We start from the raw sequence: 20,304 nt of genomic DNA on the forward strand, positions 1-20,304 counted from the left end.
CTCTGCGCGCCACAATAGCAAACCCAGAATTCTTCGCCGCTAACCTAGCCAATTGCAAAGTGGCGTCTAGGGTGAAAGAATTAGCCAATTTGAGAGCACGGATTCTGTCCATAATCTCCTCATAAGGAGGAGAATCACTATCGATCGCCTTTACTAGCTCATCGAACCAGAAACACGCGGCTGTAGTGACAGGGACAATGCATGAAATTGGTTGTAGAAGGTAACCTTGCTGAACAAACATCTTTTTAAGCAAACCTTCTAATTTTTTATCCATAGGATCTTTGAAAGCACAACTATCTTCTATGGGTATAGTGGTGCGTTTGTTTAAAGTAGAAACCGCTCCCTCGACCTTGGGGACTGTCTGCCATAAGTCCTTTCTGGGGTCGACCATAGGAAACAATTTTTTAAATATGGGGGGAGGGACGAAAGGTATACCGGGCCTTTCCCATTCTTTATTTACAATGTCCGCCACCCGCTTGGGTATAGGAAAAGCTTCTGGGAGCCCCGGGACCTCTAGGAACTTGTCCATTTTACATAGTTTCTCTGGGATGATCAAATTCTCACAATCATCCAGAGTGGATAATACCTCCTTAAGCAGAGCGCGGAGATGTTCCAACTTAAATTTAAATGTAATCACATCGGGTTCAGCTTGTTGAGAAATTTTCCCTGAATCTGAAATTTCTCCCTCAGACAAAACCTCCCTGGCCCCCTCAGACTGGTGTAGGGGCATTTCAGAACCATTATCATCAGCGTCCTCATGCTCTTCAGTATCTAAAACAGAGCAGTCGCGCTTACGCTGATAAGTGGGCATTTTGGCTAAAATGTTTTTGATAGAATTATCCATTACAGCCGTTAATTGTTGCATAGTAAGGAGTATTGGCGCGCTAGATGTACTAGGGGCCTCCTGAGTGGGCAAGACTCGTGTAGACGAAGGAGGGAATGATGCAGTACCATGCTTACTCCCCTCACTTGAGGAATCATCTTGGGCATCATTTTCAGTGTCACATAAATCACATTTATTTAAATGAGAAGGAACCTTGGCTTCCCCACATTCAGAACACAGTCTATCTGGTAGTTCAGACATGTTAAACAGGCATAAACTTGATAACAAAGTACAAAAAACGTTTTAAAATAAAACCGTTACTGTCACTTTAAATTTTAAACTGAACACACTTTATTACTGCAATTGCGAAAAAGTATGAAGGAATTGTTCAAAATTCACCAAAATTTCACCACAGTGTCTTAAAGCCTTAAAAGTATTGCACACCAAATTTGGAAGCTTTAACCCTTAAAATAACGGAACTGGAGCCGTTTTTAACTTTAACCCCTTTACAGTCCCTGGTATCTGCTTTGCTGAGACCCAACCAAGCCCAAAGGGGAATACGATACCAAATGACGCCTTCAGAAAGTCTTTTCTATGTATCAGAGCTCCTCACACATGCGACTGCATGTCATGCTTCTCAAAAACAAGTGCGCAATACCGGCGCGAAAATGAGGCTCTGCCTATGATTAGGGAAAGCCCCTAGAGAATAAGGTGTCTAAAACAGTGCCTGCCGATATTATTTTACAAAAATACCCAGATTAAATGATTCCTCAAGGCTAAATATGTGTATATATGAATCGATTTAGCCCAGAAAATGTCTACCGTCTTAATAAGCCCTTGTGAAGCCCTTATTTACTGTCTGAATAAAAATGGCTTACCGGATCCCATAGGGAAAATGACAGCTTCCAGCATTACATCGTCTTGTTAGAATGTGTCATACCTCAAGCAGCAAAAGACTGCTCACTGTTCCCCCAACTGAAGTTAATTCCTCTCAACAGTCCTGTGTGGAACAGCCATGGATTTTAGTAACGGTTGCTAAAATCATTTTCCTCTTACAAACAGAAATCTTCATCTCTTTTCTGTTTCAGAGTAAATAGTACATACCAGCACTATTTTAAAATAACAAACTCTTGATTGAATAATAAAAACTACAGTTAAACACTAAAAAACTCTAAGCCATCTCCGTGGAGATGTTGCCTGTACAACGGCAAAGAGAATGACTGGGGTAGGCGGAGCCTAGGAGGGATCATGTGACCAGCTTTGCTGGGCTCTTTGCCATTTCCTGTTGGGGAAGAGAATATCCCACAAGTAAGGATGACGCCGTGGACCGGACACACCTATGTTGGAGAAATTAGGATTTCAGCCATTAGCAAAAGGATGATTAACCCCTCAATACCCAAAACGGATAATTAATTTAAGATTTAATTCCTTTCTCACAGTCAAACACACTGTCACAGGTCTGCTGTGACTGATTACCTCCCTCAAAAATGAATTTTGAAGACCCCTGAGCTCTCTGGAGACGTCCTGGATCAAGGAGGAAGACTGTGCTAGAATTTTAACTGCGCAACAAGGCGCTAAAAAAGGTCCCTCCCACTCATATTACAACAGTGGGAGACCTGATATAACGGTTTCTATGCAGAAATATACGTTAGCCATGTGGAAAAAAATCATGCCCAAAAAGATTTATCACCAAAGTACCTCACAAAACGAATAACATGCCAGTAAACGTTTTAAAAAACAACTTTCCAGTGTTATGCAAAGTTATCACTAAGCCTGCTACCAGTCGCTTCTACTGCAGTTAAGGCTCATGCATTTATATCAGTACTAACAGTATTTAAAGTCAAATTCTAGTCCCTAGAAAATAACTCAACTGCGCATACATTTATCAGCCTGATACCAGTCGCTACTACTGCATTAAAGGCTGTACTTACGTCATATGGGTAACAGCAGTGTTTTCTTAGTCAATTCCATTCCTAGAAAATATTTTACTGCACATACCTTATTTGCGGGGGACCCTGCATGCTATTCCCTTCTCTGAAGTTACCCCACTCCTCAGAATGTGCGAGAACAGCCAGTGGATCTTAGTTACTTCTGCTAAGATCATAGAAAAACGCAGGCAGATTCTTCTTCTAAATACTGCCTGAGAGAACAAACAGCACACTCCGGTGCTATTTTAAAATAATAAACTTTTGATTGAAGAATATTAAGTAAAAAACTCCTATCTCCTCTCACAACCTCCTTTGTTGAGACTTGCAAGAGAATGACTGGATATGACATGTGAGGGGAGGAGCTATATAGCAGCTCTGCTTGGGTGATCCTCTTGCAACTTCCTGTTGGGAAGGAGAATATATCCCATAAGTAATGGATGACCCGTGGACTGAACACACTTAACAAGAGAAATAAGGAATTGGAATAAAGACAGCCAATTCCGCTGAAAATAATCCACACCCAAAATAAAGTTTAAATCTTATAATGAAAAAAACTGAAATTATAAGCAGAAGAATCAAACTGAAACAGCTGCCTGAAGTACTTTTCTACCAAAAACTGCTTCAGAAGAAGAAAACACATCAAAATGGTAGAATTTAGTAAAAGTATGCAAAGAAGACCAAGTTGCTGCTTTGCAAATCTGATCAACCGAAGCTTCATTCCTAAACGCCCAGGAAGTAGAAACTGACCTAGTAGAATGAGCTGTAATCCTTTGAGGCGGAGTTTTACCCGACTCGACATAAGCATGATGAATCAAAGATTTTAACCAAGACGCCAAAGAAATGGCCGAGGCCTTCTGACCTTTCCTAGAACCGGAAAAGATAACAAATAGACTAGAAGTCTTTCGGAAATTTTTAGTAGCTTCAACATAATATTTCAAAGCTCTAACTACATCCAAAGAATGCAACGATCTTTCCTTAGAATTCTTAGGATTAGGACACAATGAAGGAACCACAATTTCTCTACTAATGTTGTTAGAATTCACAACCTTAGGTAAAAATTTAAAAGAAGTTCGCAACACCGCCTTATCCTGATGAAAAATCAGAAAAGCAGATTCACAAGAAAGAGCAGATAAATCAGAAACTCTTCTAGCAGAAGAGATGGCCAAAAGAAACAAAACTTTCCAAGAGAGTAATTTAATGTCCAGCGAATGCATAGGATCAAACGGAGGAGCTTGAAGAGCCCCCAGAACCAAATTCAAACTCCAAGGAGGAGAAATTGACTTAATAACAGATTTGTGGGTGTGGTGAGGGGTGTATTTATAGGCATTTTGAGGTTTGGGAAACTTTGCCCCTCCTGGTAGGAATGTATATCCCATATGTCACTAGCTCATGGACTCTTGCTAATTACATGAAAGAAATAAGCCTCTCTGAAGTCCTCAAGTAATCTTTGGACCCTTCACATGTATCTGCATGAAGCTGTTTGTAAAATCAACTGCGCAATTGAGGCGCGAAATTCAGGCCCTCTCCATCTTCCCTCAGGAGTTGTGAGGCCTTCCTAAGCCAAAATAGGTGTCTAAATATATGCCATGCGGAATAAAACTCCCAAAAAGTGTTTTAAATGCAATATAAAACTTGTATAATGTCAGATTATCTTAAAAAAATAATCGATTGCCCCTTAACAGTGTCCACCAGTGTATTGAGCCCTTTCAATAAGCCTTCTTTTTATACTAAGTCTCAGAATATGGCTTACCTTCCCCTCATGGGGATTCTGTCAGTCTTCCAGCATTACTAAGTCTTGACTAGAAAATAATGACTGAACATACCTTATAGCAGTTAAGCCTGCAAACTGTTCACCCCAACTGAAGTTCTCCTGTACTCAACAGTCCTGCGTGGGAACAGCAACGGATTTTAGTTACAAGGTGCTAAAATCATTTTCCTCTCAGCAGAAATCTTCATCATTTTCTGCCTCAGAGTAAATAGTACAAACCGGCACTATTTTAAAATAACAAACTTTTGATTGAAGAAATAAAAACTACAAATCTAACACCACATTCCCTTCACACTCCCGTGGAGATGCTACTTGTTAGAGCTGCAAAGAGAATGACTGGGGGGGCGGAGCCTGAGGGGAGCTATATGCACAGCTCTGCTGTGTGCTCTCTTTGCACTTCCTGTAGGGAATGAGAATATCCCACAAGTAAGGATGAATCCGTGGACTGGATACACCATGTAAGAGAAAGCTATTATATGCACACCTATCCCATTTCTTTACATTAAACTCCCTCCTTGACCCACTGCAATCTGGATTTTGCCCCCATCACTCCACAGAGACAGCAATCATTAAGGTCATCAATGACCTACTTACAGCAAAATCCAAAAGCCACTTCTGTCTGCTTATCCTCCTTGATCTGTCTGCAGCCTTTGATACTGTTGAACAACCTTTTTTGCTCCAAACCCTCCAATCCTTCAGCATTTGTGACAAAGTACTCTCATAGTTCTTTTCCTACATTTCTAACCTTACCTTTAGTGTAGCCTTCTTTGGGGCTTCCTCTGCCCACATTACCACTTTCTGATGGGGTACCGCAAGGCTCTGTCCTTGGTCCCCTTCTCTTCTCAATCTACACGTCATCATTAGGTTCCTTAATAAAGTCCCACAGGTTTCAATACCATTTGTATGCCGATGACACCCAAATCTTCCTCTCTGCACCAAACCTATCTCCTTCCTTGCTAACCCGTGTCACTAACTATCTTTCTCACAACTCATAACTGCTAAATCTATCCAAAACTAAGCTCCTTTTTTTCCCCCTTCTTCAAAATTCTCCATCCTCATCTCTCTATAACTTAACAACTCCATCATTACTCCTACCCCACATACACAATCTCTTGGGGTCACACTTTACTCAGATCTTTCTTTCACTCCTCACATTCAGTCCTTAGCTAAATCCTTCCACTTTCACCTTAAAAACATCTTCAAAATTAGATATTTCCTTACATAAGACATAACTAAGATTGTAATCCACTCTTCTTTCCTTTCCCGCCTTGACTACTGCAACTCTGTCCTTTCTGGTCTCCCTAGCTGCCGCCTACGTCCTTTACAATCCATAATGGCTCATCTTCCTTACACGTCGCACTTCATCTGCTGCACCTCTCTGACAATCCTTCTCTTGCCTCCAGGAATTAAACACAAAATTCTGACTCTGACATACAAGGCCCTCAACTGCACTGCTCCCCCCTCCCCCCCATATCTCAAACCTTGTCTCCAGATACTGTCCCTCCCTTCTCTCTGCTCATGACCTCCTACTCCCCTCTGCTCTGCTCTTGTTACCTCCTCACATTCCCGTTTACAGGACTTCTCCAGACAGGCTCCAATCTTGTGGAACCCTCTGTCTCGCAGCACAAGACTCTCCCCTAGTTTTAAAAGCTTCAAGCGCTCACTAAAGACTCTACTATTCAGGGATGCATACATCCTACACTAACCTTTCCTAATCTCAGTTCCTCTCCTCCATTGCTATCCCCTTGAACCTCCTTAACATGTAAGCCTAAGAGCCCAACTGTTTGCAGGTCACATTCATAAGAGCTGACTACAACAGTGCAACTCTCGGGAGGGCCCTCTACCCATTTGATCCCCATAAATGTTACCTTGTATACCGCCTATGTTAATAGTGCTTTGGAATCTGTTGACGCTCTACAAATAAATGTTAATAATCATCAGCTCTTCATGACTATCAAATAAATTCAAAATGAAAATAAAATGGTCACCAATACATAAGGTGTAAGCAATTCACTGCGGTTATAAAAAGGCTGTCCTATAAACCTGGTGTAAGAAAGTAAAGACTTTTGAGGTGATATGTGCATTGGAGGTCATTACATAATTATAATATAATTGTATGGAGCCCACCATTGAAAGGAGTCTTGTAATAAGAATTGACTCATTAACATAGAGCTATAGACTGAGCATAAACACCATGATTATTAGGGATGAGGATTACAGCATTGGTGAGTTGACAAACAACTTTGTAGAGGAGACAGCTGATATGCATCTCCTAACAACATAGCAAGATTATACCATTCTTTGGGGAATAAGCAAAAGTATTACTGCAAGTGTCCACTAGATGTCCTCAAAATCAAGTAGTATAGTGATAGAAACTAGGACAAAAGAAATCCTATAGAACAAGTATAACCATAAAAACAAAGAAACTAAATATTTAGCAAAGAGAACGTCTGTTACCCAAACATTACTAATAATTGCTTACACATTTGTGTGTATCCTGTATTTTGAGGACATCCAGTAAGAGATACAATGGCAATGAAGTGATTACAAGCTTGAAATTAACATGCATTACTGTTTCAGTATTCTCACCTTTAAAAGGGACAGTCTAGTCAAAATTAAACTTTCAGTATTCAGATAGGACTTGTAATTTTAATCAACTTTCCAATTTACTTTTATCATCAAATTTACTTTTTTCTCTTGGTATTCTTAGTTGAAACTAAACCAAGGCAGACTCATATGCCAATTTCTAAGCCCTTGAAGGCTGACTCTAATCACATGCTTTTTAGATTCCTTTTCAACACAAAGAGACTAAAAGTACAAGTGGACCATATAGATAACAACACGGTGTTCAGGCACAGGGAGTTATTTAAGATTTAGCACAACACAATGCTAAATGCAAGACAACAGATAATAGACAGTCACAGTCATGTGATCAGGGGGCTGGAAGAAGGTTCTTAGATACAAGGTAATCACAGAGGTAAAAAGTATATTAATATAACGGTGTTGGTTGTGCAAAACTGGGGAATGGGTAATAATGGGATAATCTATCTTTTAAAACAATTCTATTGTAGACTGTCCCTTTAAGAGTGTATATTAAAATAAATGAGTATGAATCAGATCAATGCTATTAGGCACATGCAGCTAAGAATAAGAACCCACTTGGTAGAATGCATCTGACTTTAATATGACTTTAATAATCTAACTTTGATATGAAGTGATGGACATGTTGGCATAAGGCCATGAACAATACAGTGAACTAAAAAACTAAACATTATTACTCAAGTATCTAACGTGTTTACAGTTATAAGAGGTTTATGCAATTCTGTGATAAGTAAACACATGCCGTTAAAGACTACCAGAGCAGGCACCTGCAGAGTTAAAATACTGTTTGGCTGGAAGTCCATAAACACAGGGTAGTGCGTACCACCCTCCACCCAGCTCTCTCAAAAACAGAATTTATGTTTACCTGATAAATTACTTTCTCCAACGGTGTGTCCGGTCCACGGCGTCATCCTTACTTGTGGGATATTCTCCTCCCCAACAGGAAATGGCAAAGAGCCCAGCAAAGCTGGTCACATGATCCCTCCTAGGCTCCGCCTACCCCAGTCATTCGACCGACGTAAAGGAGGAATATTTGCATAGGAGAAACCATATGATACCGTGGTGACTGTAGTTAAAGAAAATAAATTATCAGACCTGATTAAAAAACCAGGGCGGGCCGTGGACCGGACACACCGTTGGAGAAAGTAATTTATCAGGTAAACATAAATTCTGTTTTCTCCAACATAGGTGTGTCCGGTCCACGGCGTCATCCTTACTTGTGGGAACCAATACCAAAGCTTAAGGACACGGATGAAGGGAGGGAGCAAATCAGGTCACCTAAATGGAAGGCACCACGGCTTGCAAAACCTTTCTCCCAAAAATAGCCTCAGAAGAAGCAAAAGTATCAAACTTGTAAAATTTGGTAAAAGTGTGCAGTGAAGACCAAGTCGCTGCCCTACATATCTGATCAACAGAAGCCTCGTTCTTGAAGGCCCATGTGGAAGCCACAGCCCTAGTGGAATGAGCTGTGATTCTTTCAGGAGGCTGCCGTCCGGCAGTCTCATAAGCCAATCTGATGATGCTTTTAATCCAAAAAGAGAGAGAGGTAGAAGTTGCTTTTTGACCTCTCCTTTTACCAGAATAAACAACAAACAAGGAAGATGTTTGTCTAAAATCCTTTGTAGCATCTAAATAGAATTTTAGAGCGCGAACAACATCCAAATTGTGCAACAAACGTTCCTTCTTTGAAACTGGATTCGGACACAAAGAAGGCACGACTATCTCCTGGTTAATGTTTTTGTTAGAAACAACTTTCGGAAGAAAACCAGGTTTAGTACGTAAAACCACCTTATCTGCATGGAACACCAGATAAGGAGGAGAACACTGCAGAGCAGATAATTCTGAAACTCTTCTAGCAGAAGAAATTGCAACCAAAAACAAAACTTTCCAAGATAATAACTTAATATCAACGGAATGTAAGGGTTCAAACGGAACCCCCTGAAGAACTGAAAGAACTAAGTTGAGACTCCAAGGAGGAGTCAAAGGTTTGTAAACAGGCTTGATTCTAACCAGAGCCTGAACAAAGGCTTGAACATCTGGCACAGCTGCCAGCTTTTTGTGAAGTAACACAGACAAGGCAGAAATCTGTCCCTTCAAGGAACTTGCAGATAATCCTTTCTCCAATCCTTCTTGAAGAAAGGATAGAATCTTAGGAATCTTTACCTTGTCCCAAGGGAATCCTTTAGATTCACACCAACAGATATATTTTTTCCATATTTTGTGGTAAATTTTTCTAGTTACAGGCTTTCTGGCCTGAACAAGAGTATCAATAACAGAATCTGAGAACCCTCGTTTTGATAAGATCAAGCGTTCAATCTCCAAGCAGTCAGCTGGAGTGAGACCAGATTCGGATGTTCGAACGGACCTTGAACAAGAAGGTCTCGTCTCAAAGGTAGCTTCCATGGTGGAGCCGATGACATATTCACCAGATCTGCATACCAAGTCCTGCGTGGCCACGCAGGAGCTATCAAGATCACCGACGCCCTCTCCTGATTGATCCTGGCTACCAGCCTGGGGATGAGAGGAAACGGCGGGAATACATAAGCTAGTTTGAAGGTCCAAGGTGCTACTAGTGCATCTACTAGAGTCGCCTTGGGATCCCTGGATCTGGACCCGTAGCAAGGAACCTTGAAGTTCTGACGAGAGGCCATCAGATCCATGTCTGGAATGCCCCACAGTTGAGTAATTTGGGCAAAGATTTCCGGATGGAGTTCCCACTCCCCCGGATGTAATGTCTGACGACTCAGAAAATCCGCTTCCCAATTTTCCACTCCTGGGATGGTTCAAAATTCACCAAAATTTCACCACAGTGTCTTAAAGCCTTAAAAGTATTGCACACCAAATTTGGAAGCTTTAACCCTTAAAATAACGGAACCGGAGCCGTTTTTATCTTTAACCCCTTTACAGTCCCTGGTATCTGCTTTGCTGAGACCCAACCAAGCCCAAAGGGGAATACGATACCAAATGACGCCTTCAGAAAGTCTTTTCTATGTATCAGAGCTCCTCACACATGCGACTGCATGTCATGCTTCTCAAAAACAAGTGCGCAATACCGGCGCGAAAATGAGGCTCTGCCTATGATTAGGGAAAGCCCCTAGAGAATAAGGTGTCCAAAACAGTGCCTGCCGATATTATTTTACAAAATACCCAGATTAAAATGATTCCTCAAGGCTAAATATGTTTATATATGAATCGATTTAGCCCAGAAAATGTCTACAGTCTTAACAAGCCCTTGTGAAGCCCTTATTTACTGTCTGTAATAAAAATGGCTTACCGGATCCCATAGGGAAAATGACAGCTTCCAGCATTACATCGTCTTGTTAGAATGTGTCATACCTCAAGCAGCAAAAGTCTGCTCACTGTTCCCCCAACTGAAGTTAATTCCTCTCAACAGTCCTGTGTGGAACAGCCATCGATTTTAGTAACGGTTGCTAAAATCATTTTCCTCTTACAAACAGAAATCTTCATCTCTTTTCTGTTTCAGAGTAAATAGTACATACCAGCACTATTTTAAAATAACAAACTCTTGATTGAATAATAAAAACTACAGTTAAACACTAAAAAACTCTAAGCCATCTCCGTGGAGATGTTGCCTGTACAACGGCAAAGAGAATGACTGGGGTAGGCGGAGCCTAGGAGGGATCATGTGACCAGCTTTGCTGGGCTCTTTGCCATTTCCTGTTGGGGAGGAGAATATCCCACAAGTAAGGATGACGCCGTGGACCGGACACACCTATGTTGGAGAAAACATTTCATTCTACGCCAGTCCTCCTCCTACCATTCCCAGCAGAAAGAGTCACCAGTACTAAAAACGGGTTGACAGGTGTGCAGTGCTATGCAGGGCAGGAAACGTCCTTCACAAAATGTCCTATATACTGTCAGGCTGTAGGCGCGCAACTCAGAGTTGGGCAACTTGAAATAAGCGAGACTAGCAGTGGTAGAAACCTCTCAGCCAAACTCACTACCATTTCTTCACTGTTGTTGTGCATTTCGCCGAGTTTGAATGCTAACTATAAGTAAAAAAAGAACAAACATATGGTTTACGTGCCTTCGGTGGAGGAGAGAAGATATTCCATACTACAGCCAATTCCAGATGCAGCAAACAATCCCCACTGGTTTGAGCAGCTATACTTCTAAGGATACAAGTTTGGGCATAAAGAAATTGTTCTTAATATAATGATAGAAAGGAGCTTTGTTACGGAGCTCAAACTCCTTGCTGCAACCAGTTTGCCCGCCCACCAGATGTTTAGTCACATGTTGTATCTGAATCATGAAAGAAAAATTTGGGGTTTCATATCCCTTTAAGATAAGCGGCTAAAGTAACTTTCATAAGTTTTTGACCCTTGCAAGTTCCAGAGAAATGGACAAATATGGATGAAGAAAGTCTGAAAGATTTTGTGGTTTCCACAAGAAATTTAAATTCCTTACGACAGGAAGGTTGTGAAGAAGGTTGTGTCTTTAGATTCTTTAGGAATCAAGCATTTAACCAAGGAACCGCAATTTCCTGATTAATAGTGTCTGTAGAGCAGCCTTATCCTGAAGGAAAAATCAGGAAAGGAGAATTACAGGACACAGCTAAAGCTCAGAAAACCTCATAGCCAAAGAAGAGAAAGAAAGGCTTTCATAATAAAAGAACATTTTTTTACAGCATAGTGACAAGCCTTTCATAATAAAAGAACATTTTTTTTACAGCATAGTGACAAGCCTGGTGACAGACTTTATGGCCTTTAGACAAGATTAGGCATTCAATTGCCAAGCTGTCAAATTCAGATTTCTGAGATCCTGATAAAAAGGATGGACTTTGGGAAAGAAGGTCCTTTGTAAAAGGAAGCCTCAAGGTGGGATAGAGGACATTTGAATCAGATCTACATACCAAGTCTTGTGAGTCCAAGTCAGAGCAATTAAAAACACTGAAGCTTGTTCTTGTTTGATACTAGTTATCACCCTGGATAGCAACACAAATTGAGGGAAATGTAGAGGAACCACTAAGGCATCTATTAGATCTGCCTGTTAGATCTGTCTCTGCCAAGCCCCAACTGCTCATTATCTGGTCGAATACCATATAATTCAGAGACCACTCTCTTGAGTAAAGACACTTGTCACTGAGAAAGTCCGCCTTCCAATTTTTTACTCCTAGGATTTGAATGTCCGAGATCAGATAATTGTATCATTCTGCCAATCTGATTATGCGGGACACTTCTTTCTTCGCCAAGGGACTTCAAGTTTTGGTGATTTATGTAAGTCACTGATGTGACATTGTTTGACTGAAATCATAAAAAAGATTTTTGACTGAGAATGGGCCAATTCAGCAAAGCCACAAATACTGATCCGAGATCTAGAATGTTTAGTGGTAACCTCACCACCAGATGAAACAAACTCCCTGTGCTCCCAGAGATGCCCAGATTACTCTCCAACCGGTTAGGCTGGTGCCTACCATTAACGCAATCCAGGGTGACAAATGAAAATAAGCTGCCAGTACAAGGGATTGGTGGTTCTGACACATCCATATCAGAGACTGTCTATTCTCTTGATCTTGTAATATCTTTTGAGACAAGTCCTCTTAAACTCCCTTCTACTGTTGCAATTATGGTCAACTAAAGAGACCAGGAATGAAAACCTGGCAAACAGAACCGATTCTGGGGCAGCCATTTTGAGGATAAATCTTCCATACATTGAGTCATAGAAGGCAGGGGAGTGGCTGATGTCGAGCACAAGCCTGACAAAGTTTGACTATGCATTTTTCTCTTGGAGACAGACAAAAATTAATTAGATCATGTTAAATTTGTATTGCTCACCTTCCGTCATGAACTTTTAACTTGATTGAATAAACGTGCTGCTTTTAACATGAATGCTGCCCTTTTAATTTTTTGCTTGAAAAAGTAATTGAGTCTATGATCAACCCTAGGGAAGATACACAAGTTTGAGGTGTTAAGTGATTTTTTTGGCTAGTTAATGCACCAAACCTGACTGAGAAGCAGTTGAAGAACAGCATCTGTGTGCTATACAGCTAACTGTAGTGAGGGCGATTGTACCGGAATATCATCTATAAAGAGTACTACTGAGATGCCCTGAGCTCTCACTGTGCTCAATAAGGCAATAAAGCACTGAAACAAGAGGAATCTTCCTTGCGGAGGGTTGAAATTAAAACGTTATCCGTACCACTGAGAAAATATACCTAACACCGAAGCGTCTGTAACAGACCTCTCCCAAGTCAAGAGACCCATTCAAAGTCCACACAAAGGTGTGGACCCCACTCCAGAAAAGTTTCTGGTAGAGGGTCCACACCTTTTTGTGGACTTTGAGTGGGTTTCTTGACTTGCTTGCTCCAAGAAGAGATGAGCTTCCAAAAAGAATGATCCTGACTGTATGGTAGAGGAAGAAGCAGTTTTTTGGCTTTTAGACTGCCGAAAGGAACAGAAATGTCTTGGCAACCTTTGAGATTTTTTTGTCTTGAGACAAGAAGGCTCCGTTACCCCCTGTGACTGTGTTAATAATTGCATCTAGTCCTGGGGCAAATAGTATTTTGCCCTAAAAGGGGAGAGACAACAGTCTGCCTTTAGAAACCATGTCTGTAGCCCAGGATTTAAGTAATAAGTTTCATCTTGCCAAGCCAGTTAAGCAGTGAGCTTTGCATTAATGCTGATCATCTCCACTGCTGCATTACAAATTAAGCTGTTAGCAGACTTTAGGTGCTTTAAACAATCCTGGGTGTCTTCAAAGGATGGTTCACTAGATACAAGCCTCACTGCCATCAAAACGTCCCTTTACAGTTTTTGTGTCCAGGGGCCACAGTGGATAGAGGGGTCATCATCTTCTCTTCTACAGAAGGCTCATTTAAGGATTGTCAGCGGTTTGCTTTTTGTACTTCAATATGGATTCTATTACTAAAGAACTGATATAAGTACTCCTACCTCATTTAGATAATTTGATAGCTTCCTGTTTGACGCTTCATGAAGAGATTCGGGCTACTCAGCAGTCAACCTTTATAGGCCCTCTTGCTGTGGAACTATGAAGAGGTTATAAAATAAAACGATTGATTCTGTCCTAAAGCGGGAACTGGAGTAATTACTCCCGTTGCTTCCAAATCCACAATGCACGCCAGAAAGGCTTTCACCTTTAAAAGATCTCAAAACGCTCAAGACAAGAGGAAACTTCCTTGCAGAGGTTTAGATTGAAAACTTATTCAATACCCGTAAAAAAAAACAAAAAACAATATCCAAGGGTTTGAAATAGACCTTTTCCACACCTTGCGAAACAGATTAAATCTGCACCCCATAGGAAATGTGTCTGGAATAGGGGCCGCAACTTCATGCAGATTTGGAAGCGGGAGAAGTGCCCTGCTTCCCTGCAGGGAATTTTGTCAGGTCTGTTTTAAGGGAAGTGCACGATAAGCTGAAAGCCTGTGAAGGATCACCTTCTACCCTATACATGTTTCTGAATTTAAATGTGGAGGCATGACAGCCATCAGTCCAGTAGCATTCCCAGAGGGACAGCTTTGGTGAGCAACTGATGCACAGATTCAACACATGAAGTATTGAAACAGAACCAGCATTAAAACCCAGAAAAATAAATAAAATGACCTTCTGTTGTAAGCTATGTTAGAAGTGTCTTACCATCTCCAACTGCACAGTAGAGCTTCTCCTGACAAAATACCTACCACAGGTCAGAAGAACAAAGATAAGTCAAAAGGCACTAAAAAGCCAGCCAAAATGTTAACTCTTAAGAACGTTTTCCAGCTTACTCTAGCTGTAGAAGACTGTTTCCAGGAGACAGGCCCATCCGAGGCAGTGCAGACATAGTTTTACCTGTGAGGCTGACATCTCCCCACTTTGAGATTGTTCTCGCTACCTGACTTAACTCCTCTCATGTCCACTGTCGAGAAGGCACTCTAAGGGGAAAATTGGGTCTCAGATCAGTTAGAGAACCTCCATTAACGACGTTTAGATCAGCACTTCAGAATTCACCTCAATTTATCTAGGCCAAAATTTAACTGATGGATTTTTAAGGGATAAAGAGGGATTAAAGCTTTTCTATTTAGGGGTGTTTAGCCTCCTCCTAGGGGACTGGAGAGTAATCCGAAAATGGATATCTCATGGACTTTACCATCTTATAAAAGAAAGGGTATATTGTGGCTTAACTTACAATGGTCTTAAAGGAGTTCAAAACCTTAGCCCCAAATCTGAAATATAATAATAACCCTAAAACATTAAAAGTATGTTTACAATTATGATGCCACACATAAAACAAGATAAAAAAGGAATAATATTGTAGAAAAAACTGAGTGGGAAAAAAGGGAATACTATACATATTAGAAAATATGCAAATTAATCTTCAAAACAGTTACATTGTAGAAACAAGTTCTCATGGATAGTATATGGCTAATCTAATAAATCAAAACAACTTTAATACAAAAGTCAGCTGAAAATACCTTTTTTTTTCAAGATGAAGTATGTGCTTTTTGCCTGCAACCTGGATGACATAAGAAAGTGAATCCTGCAAAAAAAGGAAATAAAAATTATTTTTCACTCAATATGGAAAATGTTATGTATGTCCATTTATAAAAGAAGGTTCAATACAAGTGGTATATTTGAATAAATGTGAATATCTACTAATATAATCATGAGGACGAGTGCAATAGAAAGTTCACTTCACTTACAAATTAGATCACAATTGCAGTGATGAGAAGTGGAGATGGGACTAAGGGTAGAACAGAAAGTGGTAAAACCATATTTTAAAAAAAAAAATCATAAGGGAAGATAATAATAAACAAGGGAGATGTGAAAAATGAAGGTCTAATATTCAAATAAAACTAATATTTTAACAACTGAGCTTTGTTTCTTTATCAAAGTGTATTTAAATTGGTTAGAGATATAGATTATTAAGAAAATTTACTGACCCTTTAAGAAACAGGACTTGACAAACTTATATCAACTTTAGCACATTTTTTTTTTTTTTTTTTTTAACAACAAAAGGAAGAAGGGAGGGTGTTAAGGACTCCCCTCGCACCTTAGTCCTCTCTAGAGAGGGAGAGAGCTTTTATATTTAGATATTATTTCTCTCTTTCAGGAAGTCATCCCACTGCATCCAGATCCATATATGCATGTCAATAGTACCCAGGGAGTTATGCACCAGTTAAAGCTGTTTAAAGGGACAGTCTACACCAGAATTTTTATCATTTTAAAAGATAGATAATCCCTTTATTACCCATTCCCCAGTTTTGCATAACTAACACAGTTATAATAATATACTTTTAACCTCTGTGATTATCTTGTATCTAAGCCTCTGCAAACTGCCCCTTTTTTCAGTTCTTTTGACAGACTTGCAGTTTAGCCAATCAGTGCCTGCTCCCAGATAACTTCACATGCACGAGCACAGTGTTATCTATATGAAATACGTGAACTAACACCCTCTAGTGGTGAAAAAACATAATTTATGTAAGAACTTACCTGATAAATTCATTTCTTTCATATTAGCAAGAGTCCATGAGCTAGTGACGTATGGGATATACATTCCTACCAGGAGGGGCAAAGTTTCCCAAACCTCAAAATGCCTATAAATACACCCCTCACCACACCCACAAATCAGTTTAACGCATAGCCAAGAAGTGGGGTGACAAGAAAAAAGTGCAAAAGCATAAAAAAAATAAGGAATTGGAATAATTGTGCTTTATACAAAAAAATCATAACCACCACAAAAAAGGGTGGGCCTCATGGACTCTTGCTAATATGAAAGAAATGAATTTATCAGGTAAGTTCTTACATAAATTATGTTTTCTTTCATGTAATTAGCAAGAGTCCATGAGCTAGTGACGTATGGGATAATGACTACCCAAGATGTAGATCTTCCACGCAAGAGTCACTAGAGAGGGAGGGATAAAATAAAGACAGCCAATTCCGCTGAAAAATAATCCACACCCAAAATAAAGTTTAAATCTTATAAAGAAAAAAACTGAAATTATAGGCAGAAGAATCAAACTGAAACAGCTGCCTGAAGTACTTTTCTACCAAAAACTGCTTCAGAAGAAGAAAACACATCAAAATGGAAGAATTTAGTAAAAGTATGCAAAGACCAAGTTACTGCTTTGCAAATTTGATCAACCGAAGCTTCATTCCTAAACGCCCAGGAAGTAGAAACTGACCTAGTAGAATGAGCTGTAATCCTTTGAGGCGGAGTTTTACCCGGCTCGACATAAGCATGATGAATTAAAGATTTCAACCAAGATGCCAAAGAAATGGCAGAGGCCTTCTGACCTTTCCTAGAACCAGAAAAGATAACAAATAGACTAAAAGTCTTTCGGAAACTCTTAATAGCTTCAACATAATATTTCAAAGCTCAAACTACATCCAAAGAATGCAATGATCTCTCCTTAAAATTCTTAGGATTAGGACATAATGAAGGAACCACAATTTCTCTACTAATGTTGTTAAAATTCACAACCTTAGGTAAAAATTTAAAAGAAGTTCGCAACACCGCCTTATCCTGATGAAAAATCAGAAAAGGAGACTCACAAGAAAGAGCAGATATTTCAGAAACTCTTCTAGCAGAAGAGATGGTCAAAAGAAACAAAACTTTTCAAGAAAGTAATTAATGACCAATGACTGCATAGGTTCAAACGGAGGAGCTTGAAGAGCCCCCAGAACCAAATTCAAACTCCAAGGAGAAGAAATTGACTTAATGACAGGTTTTATACGAACCAAAGCTTGTACAAAACAAAGAATATCAGGAAGATTAGCAATCTTTCTGTGAAAAAGAACAGAAAGAGCAGAGATTTGTCCTTTCAAGGAACTTGCAGACAAACCTTTATCCAAACCATCCTGAAGAAACTGAAAAATTCTCGGAATTCTAAAAGAATGCCAGGAAAAAAAGATGAGAAAGACACCAAGAAATATAAGTCTTCCAGACTCTATAATATATCTCCCTAGATACAGATTTACGAGCCTGTAACATAGTATTAATCACAGAGTCAGAGAAACCTCTTTGACTAAGAATCAAACGTTCAATCTCCATACCTTTAAATTTAAGGATTTGAGATCCTGATGGAAAAAAAGGACCTTGCGACAGAAGGTCTGGTCTTAACGGAAGAGTCCACGGTTGGCAAAAGGCCATCCAGACAAAATCCGCATACCAAAACCTGTGAGGCCATACTGGAGCCACCAGCAGAACAAACGAGCATTCCTTCAGAATCTTGGAGATTACTCTTGGAAAAAGAACTAGAAGCGGAAAGATATAGGCAGGATGATACTTCCAAAGAAGTGACAATGCATCCACTGCTTCCGCTTGAGGATCCCTGGATCTGGACAGATACCTGGGAAGTTTCTCTTTTAGATGAGAAGCCATCAGATCTATTTGTGGAAGTCCCCATATTGAACAATCTGAAGAAATACCTCTGGGTGAAGAGACCATTCGCCCGGATGTAACGTTTGGCGACTGAGATAATCCGCTTCCCAATTGTCTATACCTGGGATATGAACCGCAGAAACTAGACAGGAGCTGGATTCCGCCCATACCAGTATCCGAGATACTTCTTTCATAGCCAGAGGACTGTGAGTCCCTCCTTGATGATTGGTGTATGCCACAGTTGTGACATTGACTGTCTGAAAACAAATGAACGATTCTCTCTTTAGAAGAGGCCATGACTGAAGAGCTCTGAAAATTGCACGGAGTTCCAAAAATGTTGATTGGTAATCTCACCTCCTGAGATTCCCAAACCCCTTGTGCTGTCAGAAACCCCCATACAGCTCCCCAACCTGTCAGATTTGCATCGGTTGATCATAGTCTAGGTTGGAGGAACAAAAAGAAGCCCCCTGAACTATACGATGGTGATCTGTCCACCACGTCAGAGAGTGTCGAACAATCGGTTTTAAAGATAATAATTGAGATATCTTTGTAAAAATCCCTGCACCACTAGTTCAGCATACAGAGCTGAAGAGGTCGCATGTGAAAACGAGCAAAGGGAATCGCGTCCAATGCAGCAGTCATAAGACCTAGAATTTCCATGCATAAGACTACCGAAGGAAATGATTGAAACTGAAGGTTTCGATAAGCTGAAACCAATTTCAGGCGCCTCTTGTCCGTCAGAGACAGAATCAAGAACACTGAATCTATCAGGAAACCTAAAAAGGTTACCCATGTCTGAGGAATCAAACAAACTTTAAGGTAAATTGATCCTCCAACCATGTTCTTGAAGAAACAACACTTATAAAAGACTGGAAAGGTTCTTTCTAGAGAAAATGAGCAAAGGGAATTGAATCCAATGCTGTGGTCATAAGACCTAAAACTTCTATGCATATATAGCAACTGAAGGAAATAATAGAGACTAAAGGTACCGATAGACGGAACCCAATAACATTATCCCTTGTCTGATAGAGACAAGGACAGTGACACAAACTATCTGGAAACCTAAAAAAAGGTGACCCATGTGTGAGGAATCAAGAGCTTTAGAAAAGAAGATCCTCTAACTATGTCCTGAAGAGTAAGTGAATCATATGAGATTCCGCATCCTCAGAAAATAATCTGAATGAAAACAGAAAAATGAAAATATGCATTTATTGTATCTAATGAAAACAAATAATGCTATCAAAGACCATAAAAAGGCAAAATAATTTAATAACATTTCAAAACCCGGTTCCTCAAAAGAAACTGGAAGAAATAGCCCAGAAAATTCCAGGTCTGAGCAGCGCTTTGAACCCCATGGGTGCCCAGCCATGCTTCAACAGTACCCAAAATATATAGGACAGAAACACAGTTAAAGAAAGTGTTAGCCTTGCTGGAATAAAATCAAAGAAATTTGGACAAAATAAATTTCAAAGAAGCCTTAACCTGCCCCTTACCAGCCAAGCTGGAATACGGCACGTACATCGCAATATTAGGGAGCTGATTTCAAACTCCAAATATAGACATGTTACTTGGGAAAGAACTCAGGAATTCGTTCCTTAATAAGAACAACCAAACCAGTATAAGCTTAAAGTTTTAGTCTTAGAACTCAACCTTGAAGCCCAGAGTAACAGTTAAGAATTAAATCCAATTATAAAACAAATAATTGATTATCTTAGAACAAACGAAATATGGATTTTTTTTTTATTTTTTTTTTAAAAATCACAAAATTCTTCTAGCTAAAAAAGCTAAAGACATAGATTAACCCTCATTTGCGAAAATATTCAATAAAATGAAGACACAAATGAAAT

The 20,304-nt window shown here is 39.9% G+C and overlaps 1 protein-coding gene across 1 annotated transcript in view; it reads right to left on the bottom strand.

Moving 5' to 3' along the window:
• Window positions 1-20,304, bottom strand: part of ADAM9 (ADAM metallopeptidase domain 9) — a 621,882-nt gene that overhangs the window by 510,485 nt on the left and 91,093 nt on the right. The window contains exon 3 of the mRNA XM_053718079.1: window positions 15,549-15,613. Within this exon, the coding sequence (XP_053574054.1) occupies window positions 15,549-15,613 (65 nt within the window). The remainder of the gene's footprint in view (window positions 1-15,548; window positions 15,614-20,304) is intronic.

Source organism: Bombina bombina, chromosome 6 (genome assembly GCF_027579735.1).
Source record: "Bombina bombina isolate aBomBom1 chromosome 6, aBomBom1.pri, whole genome shotgun sequence".
NCBI lineage: Eukaryota > Metazoa > Chordata > Amphibia > Anura > Bombinatoridae > Bombina > Bombina bombina.